Source organism: Aedes albopictus, chromosome 3 (genome assembly GCF_035046485.1).
Source record: "Aedes albopictus strain Foshan chromosome 3, AalbF5, whole genome shotgun sequence".
In the NCBI taxonomy this organism is placed as follows: domain Eukaryota; kingdom Metazoa; phylum Arthropoda; class Insecta; order Diptera; family Culicidae; genus Aedes; species Aedes albopictus.
Window position 1 is genome coordinate 240,253,040 of NC_085138.1, and position 13,954 is coordinate 240,266,993.

At 40.6% G+C, this 13,954-nt stretch overlaps 1 protein-coding gene across 7 annotated transcripts in view; it reads right to left on the reverse strand.

Moving 5' to 3' along the window:
* The window catches only part of LOC109409390 (fat-like cadherin-related tumor suppressor homolog), a 1,285,617-nt gene that overhangs the window by 467,028 nt on the left and 804,635 nt on the right, over positions 1-13,954 (reverse strand). For all 7 annotated transcript variants that reach the window (XM_062859767.1, XM_062859766.1, XM_062859763.1 and 4 more), the window contains one exon: positions 8,471-11,063. In XM_062859767.1, the coding sequence (XP_062715751.1) occupies positions 8,471-11,063 (2,593 nt within the window). The remainder of the gene's footprint in view (positions 1-8,470; positions 11,064-13,954) is intronic.

Here is a 13,954-nt window from a genome sequence, read left to right on the forward strand (position 1 = left end):
AAGAGCTGTAGGCTCTCTTTACGCTTTATGCATTATCACAGTGCCCTTCTCAGAGCGCTGTTCGAACCCATTGTGGCACGCTTATGCGTTATTACAGTGTCCTTTTCAGGACGCTATGTGAACCCATTGTGGTACGCTTTTGCGAGTATGACGATCCTATTCCCTTACCTGTCCTTTTCCATGCCCTATCCTTTTTCCTTCCCCTCTCCGTCAGGTAAATGATGAATAGGCTCGTGTTCATTGCGATGGCACAAATTTCCCGAATGGAGGAGAACGTGCCTCTAGAACCGACCTACTGATACCTGATACCTGATGGATATCTTCAGGAACTCATTAAATTATTTAGGATTTTTAGTAGGGAATTTTGTTAGGATTATTTTATAAAAATATTTCAAGAAGTTTTTTAGGTGTTTCACACAGGATTTCCAGGAGTTTCTGCAGGTATTCCTTCTAGAATTTCCACAGAAAATCCATCTATGAATTCTTAAAATAAGCCTGTTTTCTCAGATATACTTTCAGGAATCCGTTTAGAGTTTTCTTCAGATTTTTTTGTGTAGTTCATCTAAAATTTCTTGAGCGATACTTTCGGAAATATCTTCAGAGACTTCTTTAATATTCCTTGAATCACTTCATAAATTTCAGCAGGGATTTGTTCAAAAGATGTTCCATAGATTTTTTTCAGAAGTTGTTCTAGCAGTTCCTTCAGGAATTCCTCCAGGAATTCATCCATGGAAATGTACCAGTGAAAAGGCGCTGAAATCGAGGAACCTTGACTAACTCGCTCTGATTTTACCATGACAGCACTGGAAATAGTTTACCACTCATCTTGTCATTAATTACCGAAGCATCACCATGATCTTTTCATGGAATTCGCTACAAATTTTGAAATTCAATCAGCTGAGTACACGCCAAGACAGTATAAAGCATCTACCAAAAATATCAGTAAGATATTACAATTCTCGGTTAGACGTACGTCATAAGAAATGTTGTAAGAAGTTTTAAGAAAACTTTGAGGAAAAGTTTGGCAAATTGGTAGCTTTTTGCATCCGCCGAAAAATCATTTTTGCATAAGAAATTCGGCTCCGTTGTTGTGCTAGATTGGCGGTTGAGCCTATAAAATAATTGATTAAGTATAATAAAAAACACACACGATCCCTATTCGTCGATTAGTTCCATGAAAAGATTCTCCGGTCGCAGTACCATGAACTCAATTACAAAACTACAGATATGGAAGGTTTAATGTGCTCAAAGAGAGATCTTTGGTGTAATGAAGGTTAAAAAATGGAAATAAGTCCCATATTGTAGCCGATGCAACCACTGTGTGTTCTAAAAATGCTAGAAGCGGAATGGCCGATGAAACCACCATTGATCCTGTTTGTAACAAAAGAGGAGTGGTAGCAATGTAGGTGTCCTGGGAGAAAAATTGCGTTCCAATAAATTAACCAGTTGGGAAAATTTATCCATGGTGGCTCCGTAGAGGAAGTAATCCACTGGGAAAATTTCCCTATGTTATGGTGATGGTGTAATGGTGTAATGGTGACTTCAATGAGAATGCAATTCGTTTAAAAAATATTCTCCAGAAGAGGAATGGTGGCTCCATAGAGGAAGTAATCCATAGGAAAAAAACAAGTGGGAACTCTTTCTGAAAACGGTTGTCTACGTACATCGGTGCAGTTGACATGGACATTTTTCTAAGCCTATGGCTATAACGGATCCGAATACTTGGGTATCGGCAAATGGCAACACGTAAAGGACCATTAATCGGATTGAAAACATGAACAACAGCCACATATCGTGCACATCAATTCACCGTGATAGAATACAACAAAAGTTGAATGCAACGAAAAAGCATCGAGTATCACCTGCACGGGACATGCCACAAAAGTTCAGCCTATTGGACGCAGTGGCTTAATTTCCCCAACAGGGGAGGAAAAAAATCACCTGCACTGCCTGAGGCAATTATGCTTCATATATTTGGTACTTAGATGATTCATATTATAGAGCTTGACTTCGACAATACTACGACACTTGGCATGCTTTGAACAAATCTTGCTTCCCACAACAATTTTCAACAATGCAAAACCAATCAGATTTCCTTAGGTAGTATCATGACTGGTGTAGACTAGACACCCTACAACAGTAAAGGAATGATTTAAACCTACTGATCGATCCTGTAGTCAAATCTTGACACCATTTCGTTTTCATTTATACTAATAGATTAGTAAGGTCGCCTAATCCTATTAGCAGTTCTTTGAAATCCATTATTCAATTCAGTTTTATCATATTTCCCAGGTCCTGCTCAACCTCAAGCAAATAATTATTCTGCCTAAAACGTGTTGATATTCCACATTTCCACGATCCCTATCCATTCGCAAAGCCTCCGAAAGGCATAAATCATAATGAAATTATATCCACGATTGCGCTCTCCAACTGTTTACGATTCCTCCGGTAGCACTACAACTGCCTTTGGTTTAATACACACGCACATTGAATTTAAAACCCCATTTTCTGCGTTTCCAAAAGCCAAATCCGGCAGCAGCACCACCGTACACACTCGACCGACCACAAAGCATTACTTTTACAGCAGCACACCCTTTTCCATTCCGAATCGAATCGGTTGGAAAATTCCAAAACAAGCACCCTGTACTCTGTAGCCGTGTGCGGTCGGGGGTCTGGCTTGGCTTACGATATTTTCCCAAAATTTGAATAATTTCATTCGATTAAATTTCCGCTCGCACTAGCTACGGACGACGACTGTGACACATGCTCCGGAGGATCGGACTGCCACTGCACTGCAGCAGTGCCCGATTCCGATTGGGGATCAAAAACGTGGAAATTTTAGTTCACACTGTTCTGAAGAACTGAAATTTTTTATAACTCATCCGAAACTCAGCAAAAGAAACACCAACTACCAATCAATCTGGAGTGAGAACATGTCGTACTGATAACGAACGCAATCGTTATGAACGGTTGGTAAATTATGCGACTGGAGCGGAATAAGGGAGGAATAAAGAGAGTGTGAAAATGAATGATAAATGAACATTCCGAACCGTTTGTTTTTGCAGCTTACTCAAAATGCGATTGCGGTTCATTCAGCCGTCATTATTTCCCTCTCTCGAAACTTCGCAAAGAAGTGAGTGAACAATGAACGACGAAATCAAGAATGAATGTGAAAGTAAGTGAGAAAATCAGTAATTGAGTGAGCGTTTCCCATGCCTGTTAACATAAATGACGCTCATGAGTTAATATTTTTGATTTTGTTTAACAAAGATTGACATGGTTCCATACGATTCCAAAATTTAATACTTATCTGTTTTGTCATGTATTTGAATAAATTACTTGAAATTATGACATTTTTGTTGTAGAGTTAGTTTTTTTTATTTGTCATATAAATACCTAACCTGATGTAAAAACTCTTTCTCTTATGATTTTGTTATCCTCCAAAGATCGACTAGTGGCTCTTGTTGCAAGTCGGACACTTTCAATCGACAATCCACTCCACAATAAGGGCAAGTGGGGAGGCCCAGAATGTATGCATAATATGCAAATCGTGCTCGATATTAAAACTATAATATGCGTATGCATTATTCATTTGCCAATTTCACCGATTTTCAGCAACATGAAGAGAGACTACCACAGCATAGACAGATAGCTGCACCCTGATCGTCGTTCAAGAGAAGTAGGTACTGTTCTGTGTGTATCCAGTGTAACACCTTGATGACCCTTCAGAAATGCAACTATGCACCAATTGCAACGAGAAAGTTCAGCAGAGAGGACGTGATTTGATTTAGGTTTGCGTATAGATCCACTTCTCGACAGGGTATTGTTCGAGGAAAAATGAATCAAAAATTAATTTGATGGGATTGCTCAACTAATCTGCTTCAGCTATACACTCTGTCCAACTTCTATAAGACCACCCCCAAATTGTTTCAAGTTAACTATAATAATAACAATTTTGGGTCAATATGCGTATAGTTGTATAATGCGTTATAAGTTATTTTTTGTCTTAAATTTATTTTGATTAAAAGTTCCTTCTCTTACTTTTGTAATAAGACTTTACATTTTCGAGATGTCTAGTTTCTATAAGACCATTCAAAATATTACACATTTTCATTAGGTAAAACTTATAAAAATCAACATATTGTAAGTTCAATAATCCGTGGCTTTGCCATTTCGATAAATGACTTGGAAAATTTGATTTGGCATACTGTTTACTAAATTCAGTAGAACAGATTTCTTAATTTGGTCCCATTCTGTTGTTATAGTGGATTTCAGCTCATCAACGGTAACATACTGCTTTCCTTCAGTATAAATCCTACGAACCAAAATCCCCCAACGGTTTTCGACTGAATTTAAGTCAGATGAACACGCCGGCCAGTCGAGTAAATCGAATTTTTGGTCCCTGATCCATTGCTTCATCGCGTTGCTGGTATGGATAGCGGATAATGCCTGTTGGAATGTAGACTTCTTCCGATGATATTTGCGCAAAAAAGGGAGAAGATGTCCTTCAAGAATACTGATGTAGTCCTTACTATTCATTTCGAAAGACGAGAACGCTATCTTCAGCTTTCCGATTACACAAAAGCCTTCCCACACCATACATGAGCCACCCCCGAAGTTCCAAGTTGAAAAAAAAAGTTCTTCCTTCCTTAAACCCGCCAGTATCCATTAAAGCCGCCCGGACCATCCAGGTTAAACTTCTTTTCGGCGCTGAAGATTATCTAAAAAATTTTAAAACAATCTAGAACATTTTACAAGTTGCAGGGTTATATTGGAATATTGAAGGTTTTGAAAAGTAACATTTAACAAAAGCTTACAAATTCCACTGCCGATTCATGTGAGTTTTTGCAAAACTCAGCTGTTTATCAACATAAGAAGCTGTAAGGTTATGAGGTTTAATCTTTTTTGCCCTTTTAATATGCGGGCTTTTTATCAAAACTTGTCGAACTGTCTCCAGGCAAACCCTCAAATTCAAAGTTTGCTTGATTTGTATCAAGGATTTAGTCGAGTTCCAAGCTATTCTACCTATCGCCCGTTTCTCGCGGTCAGATAGCTTTGATTTCCGTGGAGCTCTTTTGTTCTTTTGTTTCGTATCCTTCAGGATCAGCGAGAAAATTTCTTGATGGGACTGGACTGTTTGTTATTATGACAAATATTTGCCATTGAAACCCAACATTCATTGCTACGGTTCACATTGTGTTGGTCTTTTGTTGGGCTTGTTTGACCAAATATGAGTCATGTCTAAAGGGACCTTAATTCCAACTTTTTCTTGGTGAAATGCCTCGATTCTTTCCTTCTCCTTCTCAGTGAGCACTTTACACTTGGGTATTTTGATGCAGCACAATGAAAACAAGCGAATCTGAGATTGGTCTTATACAAAATGGACACTGTAAATCGCAAAAACAGCAGTTACTGCTTGGTGCGTTCGCACACACACGATTATTCCTATGCATGGCACAGGTTTAACTCACACAAACATATCGTGGTATAAATTGAAGTGATGTGTTTTCATCTTGAGAAATGGCAATCAAAAATCATCTGGTCTTATAGAAAATCGACAGAGTGTAGAGTGTGCAACATGACTCTCTCTCTCTTCTTGGCGTGACGTCCTCACTGGGACAAAGCCTGCTTCTCAGCTTAGTGTTCAATGAGCACTTCCACAGTTTTTAACTGAGAGCTTCCTCTGCCAATGACCATTTTGCATGTGTATATCGTGTGGCAGGCACGAAGATACTCTATGCCCAAGGAAGTCAAGGAAATTTCCTTTACGAAAAGATCCTGGACCGACCGGGAATCGAACCCGTCACCCTCAGCATAGTCATGCTGAATACCCGTGCGTTTACCGCCTCGGCTATATGGGTCCTCAACATGAGCTTCTGCTGAATAAGATAATGTAAGAAACAAGAAGAGCTTGAATGAGAAATTTATGAGAAAATATTATCAATAATTGAATAATAAAATTCAAATGAATATTTTCAAATCAAGTATGGCCGTGTAGAAAACTTAGGAGGTTTAATGCAATTTTCTAACAAATTAATAAAATTGCTCACATAATAAAAAACTGTAATTGGAACTATTTCAAATTACGTTTAACTAATCAATAAAGTATTTGTATACAAAAGAATTAAACATATTTTAGACAAACTTTTATTGGAGGAAAACAGCATTCGGATGTAGGAAAACAACTATGAGGAAAGTGAAATCTAATGCAAACTCACTCCCTCTGCTCTCAAGCCTCGGTTCGAATCGATGAAGAAAAATATGCATCAGAAATGAAAATTCACGTGAAAGCATTGTGGCGAATGAATCTAGATCAAAAACTAGGCGCATTCCAGGGTACAACAGGTTATGTATTAAGGCCGCCTACTCTAAAATGGAAGAATGGTGGTTAATAGGTCGAATTCCATTGTGCCGAAATTCTAACTGAAATCGAATCGAAATCGAATCGAAATCGAAATCGAATCGAAATCGAATCGAAATCGAAATCGAATCGAAATCGAATCGAAATCGAATCGAAATCGAATCGAAATCAAATCGAATCGAAATCGAATCGAAATCGAATCGAAATCGAATCGAAATCGAATCGAAATCGAATCGAAATCGAATCGAAATCGAATCGAAATCGAATCGAAATCGAATCGAAATCGAATCGAAATCGAATCGAAATCGAATCGAAATCGAATCGAAATCGAATCGAAATCGAATCGAAATCGAATCGAAATCGAATCGAAATCGAATCGAAATCGAATCGAAATCGAATCGAAATCGAATCGAAATCGAATCGAAATCGAATCGAAATCGAATCGAAATCGAATCGAAATCGAATCGAAATCGAATCGAAATCGAATCGAAATCGAATCGAAATCGAATCGAAATCGAATCGAAATCGAATCGAAATCGAATCGAAATCGAATCGAAATCGAATCGAAATCGAATCGAAATCGAATCGAAATCGAATCGAAATCGAATCGAAATCGAATCGAAATCGAATCGAATCGAAATCGAATCGAAATCGAATCGAAATCGAATCGAAATCGAATCGAAATCGAATCGAAATCGAATCGAAATCGAATCGAAATCGAATCGAAATCGAATCGAAATCGAATCGAAATCGAATCGAAATCGAATCGAAATCGAATCGAAATCGAATCGAAATCGAATCGAAATCGAATCGAAATCGAATCGAAATCGAATCGAAATCGAATCGAAATCGAATCGAATCGAAATCGAATCGAAATCGAATCGAAATCGAATCGAAATCGAATCGAAATCGAATCGAAATCGAATCGAAATCGAATCGAAATCGAATCGAAATCGAATCGAAATCGAATCGAAATCGAATCGAAATCGAATCGAAATCGAATCGAAATCGAATCGAAATCGAATCGAAATCGAATCGAAATCGAATCGAAATCGAATCGAAATCGAATCGAAATCGAATCGAAATCGAATCGAAATCGAATCGAAATCGAATCGAAATCGAATCGAAATCGAATCGAAATCGAATCGAAATCGAATCGAAATCGAATCGAAATCGAATCGAAATCGAATCGAAATCGAATCGAAATCGAATCGAAATCGAATCGAAATCGAATCGAAATCGAATCGAAATCGAATCGAAATCGAATCGAAATCGAATCGAAATCGAATCGAAATCGAATCGAAATCGAATCGAAATCGAAGCGAAATCGAATCGAAATCGAATCGAAATCGAATCGAAATCGAATCGAAATCGAATCGAAATCGAATCGAAATCGAATCGAAATCGAATCGAAATCGAAATCGAATCGAAATCGAATTGAAATCGAATCGAAATCGAATCGAAATCGAATCGAAATCAAATCGAAATTGAATCGAAATCGAATCGAAATTGAATCGAAATCGAAGCGAAATCGAATCGAAATCAAAACGAAATCGATTTCGACAATTCGACTTCTCAGCATTCGACCTACAGGAATGCCCATTCCAGAAACTAGAATCAGCACGATGGATTTTCAGCAATTCAATCATCTGTGTTACCATGCACAATAGTGGTACGTGTTAGCCCGGGATTTGAGGCAATCATCGTCCGGATCTCGTTTTCGCAATAGGTGCTGCTGCTGCTGCACATTACACCCACACCTACACACACAAAGCACATGGAATGCTGGTGGGTGAATATGAAATTTCTAATTATCGAATCCATTCTCACGTAGCACAAATTGCATCCGGGTACAAGAGGAGATCGGTTTACCTGTCCCAAACAATTTCATTTCGGATTTTGGTTTTAATTATTAGAACACGATGCATCAAAAATGTTTTAGCTTGTGGTTTGACTTTCGTCCGATGGAATTGGTGTTTACTCACAGATATTAGTTCTGTGTTGAAAACAATTCACTTGCACCGTTTTCTCGTAAATGACGTCAACAGGATTTATACACCATCATACACGTTTTATAAGACTCTTTTTTATTAATCGAGATAGACTTACCTTCGTTATCGATGGCGAATATTCCGAGGCCGTCGCCACCCTTGATGGAGTAGCTGACTCTGGAATCCGGACCGGGCGGATCGTTATCTTTGGCAGTCACCTGCATCACATGTGCACCCGGTGGTTTGTTCTCCGTTATTGTACCAGTCAGGACAAAGTCCTCAAACTGTGGCGCGTATCGATTTTCGTTCACATCGATTATTTCCACTATCACGGATGTTTCGGATGACAGAGAGGGTGTGCCCCGATCGATTGCTTTCACTATGAGACTGTGCACCTGACGTTCTTCAAAGTCCAATAGTTTGGCCGTTCTGATCGTACCGGAGAGTTTGTCGATCTTGAACGAACCTTCACCGTCTCCATTTTCACCGAAACTGTACATGATTTCACTGTTGGGACCACGGTCCAAGTCGATGGCAGACACGACGGTTACCACCGTTCCCTTGGGCACATCTTCGCGGATTCGAACGTTGAGATCTTGAACACTGAACTCCGGGGCGTTGTCGTTGATGTCGTCCACCGTTACGCGTACCAGAGCTTCGGAGTAGAGGGCAGGTGTGTTGAGATTACCGCCTCCATCGGTCGCTCGGATCCTCAGTTCGTAGATTTCCTGACGTTCACGGTCCAGTGGAGCTATCACAGACAAGACCCCAGTTTCCGGATAAACTCGGAAGTCTTTCGTGTCCGTTATCATACTGTAAGTCACTTTGGCGTTGATGCCCAGGTCGGCATCAGTGGCATTAACTCGGAAGATGATCGTTCCGTTTAGAGCGTTTTCGGTCACTCGGAAGCTGGCGAGAGATTTCTCAAATTTTGGAACGTTGTCGTTCTCGTCCAGAACAGTGATGGGAAGCACCTTGGATACGGATTTCTGCGGTTTACCCAAGTCGTAGACGGTTATGTTGAGCAGATACTCATCACGGCGCTCTCTGTCCAGGTATCCAATGATTTTAAGTTCTCCATTATCAGGATCTAATCGAAAAACTGAATCGTCGTCACCTCCAGATATTCCGAACACAAGCTTTCCATTGTAACCAAGATCTCGATCTCTTGCCTTGATCCACGTTATTGTCGTTCCAAGTGGTATGGATTCATTGACTTTCACTTCCATTGGAAGCTCAACAAACTCAGGAGCATGGACATTTTCGCCGTATCTGCTTGGCATCATTGCGAAGTCATCACCATTGCTAACATCCTTTCCTGGCATGTTGTTCCTCTCCGCGGACGCCTGGATATCGACGAGCCGTTGTCGGACACCCGTTTCCCTGCATTCAAACGAAGCCCCATCCTCGGCCTTCAAACTCCCTCCCAAGTTCCGCTTATTCCGCACCAAACTGATCTGTATTCTTGCTGTGTCCGCATAATGAGTACCATCCGTAGCCGTTACGTTCACTTCCCGGAATTCCACCCCGATATCATTCAAATCACAGCCGATCGTTATCACACCACTTCCCGCGTCCAGATTGAAACAACCGTCCTCGTTACCCCCAACCATTCGATAAGTCATAACACTCCCGTAATCAAAGTCCATCGCCGATAGGTTGAAAATCTCTGTCCCAATCGGCGTGTACCGCGGTATCCTTCCCACGCAGTCGATCCGCTCGAACTGCGGTCGGTTATCGTTCACGTCTCGCAGCTTGATGATCAGCTGCATCTCGGTTTGTCGTCGGTAGGGCAAGCCCCAGTCCGAGGCTCGCACCCGCAACACGTATTCTCGTCGCATGCTTTCGTAGTCCAAAAGCTTAGAAGTTCTCACAACTCCGGAGAAATGGTCGATGTCGAACGGGACATCGTTTAAGTTCGCTATACTGTACGATATGTATGCATTCTCGCCTAAGTCCTTATCGCGGGCCGTCACCTTCGTTACCGTCGTCCCAGCCGGCTCGTTCTCATCCACCCATATTGTCATGTTGTTGGTCTCAAATATCGGATCGTTGTCATTCGTGTCCTGAACATTGATTTTCACCTTCGCCGAGGACTGCTTTCTCGTCCCCGTATTGCCCTGATCAATCGCCGAGACAGTCAACGTATAAAACGCCTTCATTTCGGCATCCAAGGGCACCGCCGTATAAAGCATCCCGGTCTCCGGATTCACCCGGAACTCTCCACCTTCATTCCCCCCAACAATCTCCAAGAAAACTTGAGCGTTCTTCCCCTCATCTCTATCGGTCACCTTCAGTCTTATAACGGGGGTATTCGGCGGTGACGTCTCCGGCACGGAAACCTCGTAAATCTCCCGATTAAACACCGGAGCGTTGTCATTGATATCCGCCAAGTGCACCGGAATGACTTTGTAACTCTGCCGCGGGGGAATCCCTCGGTCCACTGCCCTCAGCGTCAAATTATAGCCAGCCGGCGCCGTTTCACGGTCCAGCAGCCGGTGCACCTCGATCACAAATTCACCCGGCCGTGCCGTCGGTTTGATGCGAAAGTGCCCATCCGGGTCGCCGTCCACAATGTCCAGACTTTTGATCTGGCCGTGGATGCCCTTGTCCTTGTCCTCCACCCGGACGATTCCAAATATGTTTGTGTTGGAATTCTCCAGAATGTCCGGCAGCGACTGCACATAGATGTCCGGTGCAAATAGATTGACCTGCAAAAAAGGGAGAAGAATGGGGAAAAAATGTGAAATAGCTCAGTAAATCATTGAGCGCCAGCCGGAGGCGTAGCTAGGAGTGTTGGGCCCATTTGAGAAACAGAGTATGTAATACAGAATAATAAAATTTACAGTAATAAAAATCTTAATATAAACATCCATGAAACATTATATATTTTTTCAGACACGAATGCCACTTAAGTGGTAAAGTGTCTTAAATATATAGTAATAATAATAATAATTATATATTTTAATTCTTTTCCAAGAAACTAACGTATGTAGCTCAAACAGTTTCTTAACCCTTTCCTTCCCTCGAATTAAAACGAGTATTTGTATGCCAAAATAGCGTTTCCGAAAAGTGCTTGAACAAAACATATTGAAAATTAGCTTCATTAATCGCAATTCATGAAAAATTGTTTGGTTGTAAATCAATAGGTTCCTGATTGTTTTGCAATAGTTCCACTATTGAAACAAGTAGTTAGTAATTAGGTTAACCTTGTGAGGTTACAGTCATATTCTAAAAATGATTGCATCTTATTCATCTTATTTGTGGGCTTCGTGGCCGTGCAGTTAGCGTCGTCAGTCGTCTAGGCGTTTCGTAAGCCTCGGAGTGTGGGTTCGATTCCCGCTAAAGTCGGGGAAAACTTTTCGTCGAGCGGAAAATTCTCCATTGGGTCACTGGGTGTTATGTGTGTTGTCCGTTGTCTCGTGCATGTGTAATGTTCAGTCTGTGCAGCCTCTGGCTGAAGACGGTGTAGTGTATTTTATTCATCTAATTCCGTTTGTCCCGAGTTCGTCGAAAATCAATGGTGCTCTAGAGCAACCATGGTAATTAAAGAGTTAAGATGAAATCAGCTTGAAAATTTTATACCTTTTAATCTCATTATTAAACAGAAAAATCGCAATTTGGTCTAGGATTGGTCCAGAAAAATGGCGGCGATATGAACGACGGCATTGGTGTCTACTATCCATGAGGGCTTCGTGGTCACCAAAGTAAACGGGGTCTTCATAGAAGATCTGGATGTACTGTATGACGACCGTGCTGATAGAGCGAAGGCCGGTGGTAATAGCAGGTGACTTCAATGCCTGGGTCGTGGAATGGGTAAGCCGTTTCACCAACCAGCGGGATCAGATCATGCTAGAGACACTGGCCATACTAGATGTGGATCTGACTAATGTCGGTACCAAGAGTACGGAACAGAACATTATGGAGTAGATTATTAACTTTACTTTGTGTAGCCCTGGCCTAACAAGTAGTTCAAACTAGGGGTCGCAGTAGGGGAACGTCCATAAATTACGTCACGCTTTGAGGGGGGAGGGGGGGTTCAGCAAAGTGTGACGACCCATACAAAAATTTCAGAGGTCCCATACAAAAAGTGTGACATAGGGGGGAGGGGGGGGTTGAAAATTGTCAATTTCTGTGTGACGTAATTTATGGACGTGCCCTAGGGGATTTTTTTTTATTACCGAACAGGCTTGGGCCGAAGGGTCTCCGATTTCAATAAAAATTTCACCAGTGCTAGAGGTGGCGGATATATGATCATACACTCAAACCTCCGTTTAAGTCGAATCCATTGAAGTAAAATCCATTAAAGTCCCTCCATTTAAGTAACGTTACTCCATTTAAATTTACTAAATGCACAGTAAAACAAATGTGCACAGACCACGGTTTCGAAAATATCTATTCTTCGAAAAGTTCTTTAGTCCGAGAAAGTCGTTTGACTGAAAAGGACTTTCAGCTGATAAGGTCTTTGTACCGAAAAGGTCTTTAGGCCGAAAAGTTTTTTTAGGTCGAAAAGGTCTTTAGGCCGAAAAGGTCTTTAGACCGAAAAGATCTTTAGGCCGAAAAGGTATTCACTCATGATGGAATGACCATTGTTGTATCTATTCGACCTAATGACCTATCGATCTAATGACCTATTCGGCCTAATGACATATTCGGCCTAATGACATATTCGGTCAAATGACCTATTTGGCCTAATGGCCTATTCGGCCTAATGACCTATTCAACCTAACGACCTATTCGACCTAATGCCCCAGTGGACCTAATGACGAATTCGGCCCAATGACTTATTCGGCCCAGTGATATATTCGGCCTTTAGACCTTTTCGGCCAATTAACTTATTTGGCCTAATCACTTATTCGGCCAAATTACCTATTCCACCTAATGATAAATTCGGCCAATTAAATTTTTCCGTCCAAACGGTATATCGGACTGGTGACCAACATTTTCGGTCTAATGACTATTTAATAGACTTAAAATCATTTTTTGGCCTAACGAACTTTTGGCTTATTTCGATAATTCTGTCAATATTTTTAAGTAAACTGCAATGGAAGAGCATGAACTCTATTTAAGTAAAAAACTGAATCCATCTAAGTAATGGGTCCATTTACGCAATGAATTCATAAGTATCCCCAACCCATTACTTAAATGAAGGTTTGACTGTATATGGAATTCAAATAATAAAATTAGTGTACTATTTTTCCGGAAAAACGCTAGATGAAATTTCACGATTTTTCAAAATTTTGTTAACCACCATAAACTCTAAAAAATCATATCTCAAAAACTATACATCGTTAAAGAAACTTTAAATTGAAATCAACGCCAAATTACCTCAGCAATCCAATAAAAATACACAAAGAAAAAAAAAATTCAGAAAGTTTTTCACCATAGGGAAAAAACCTCTAAAAATGCCGATAAAAGTACCGTTTGTATCATAGATTATTTTGAACAACATTTTTCTAAGCGCAAAAACAAATGTTCTTCCTTTCGTTCTTTGTGTGTGTGTGTGTGTGATCCAACTAACCCCCACTGTCCGGCAGTGGTATTATGGAAAAAAGTTTTCTGCAATATCATTTTGATGTTATTGCAAAAAGCTTTAGTCCGG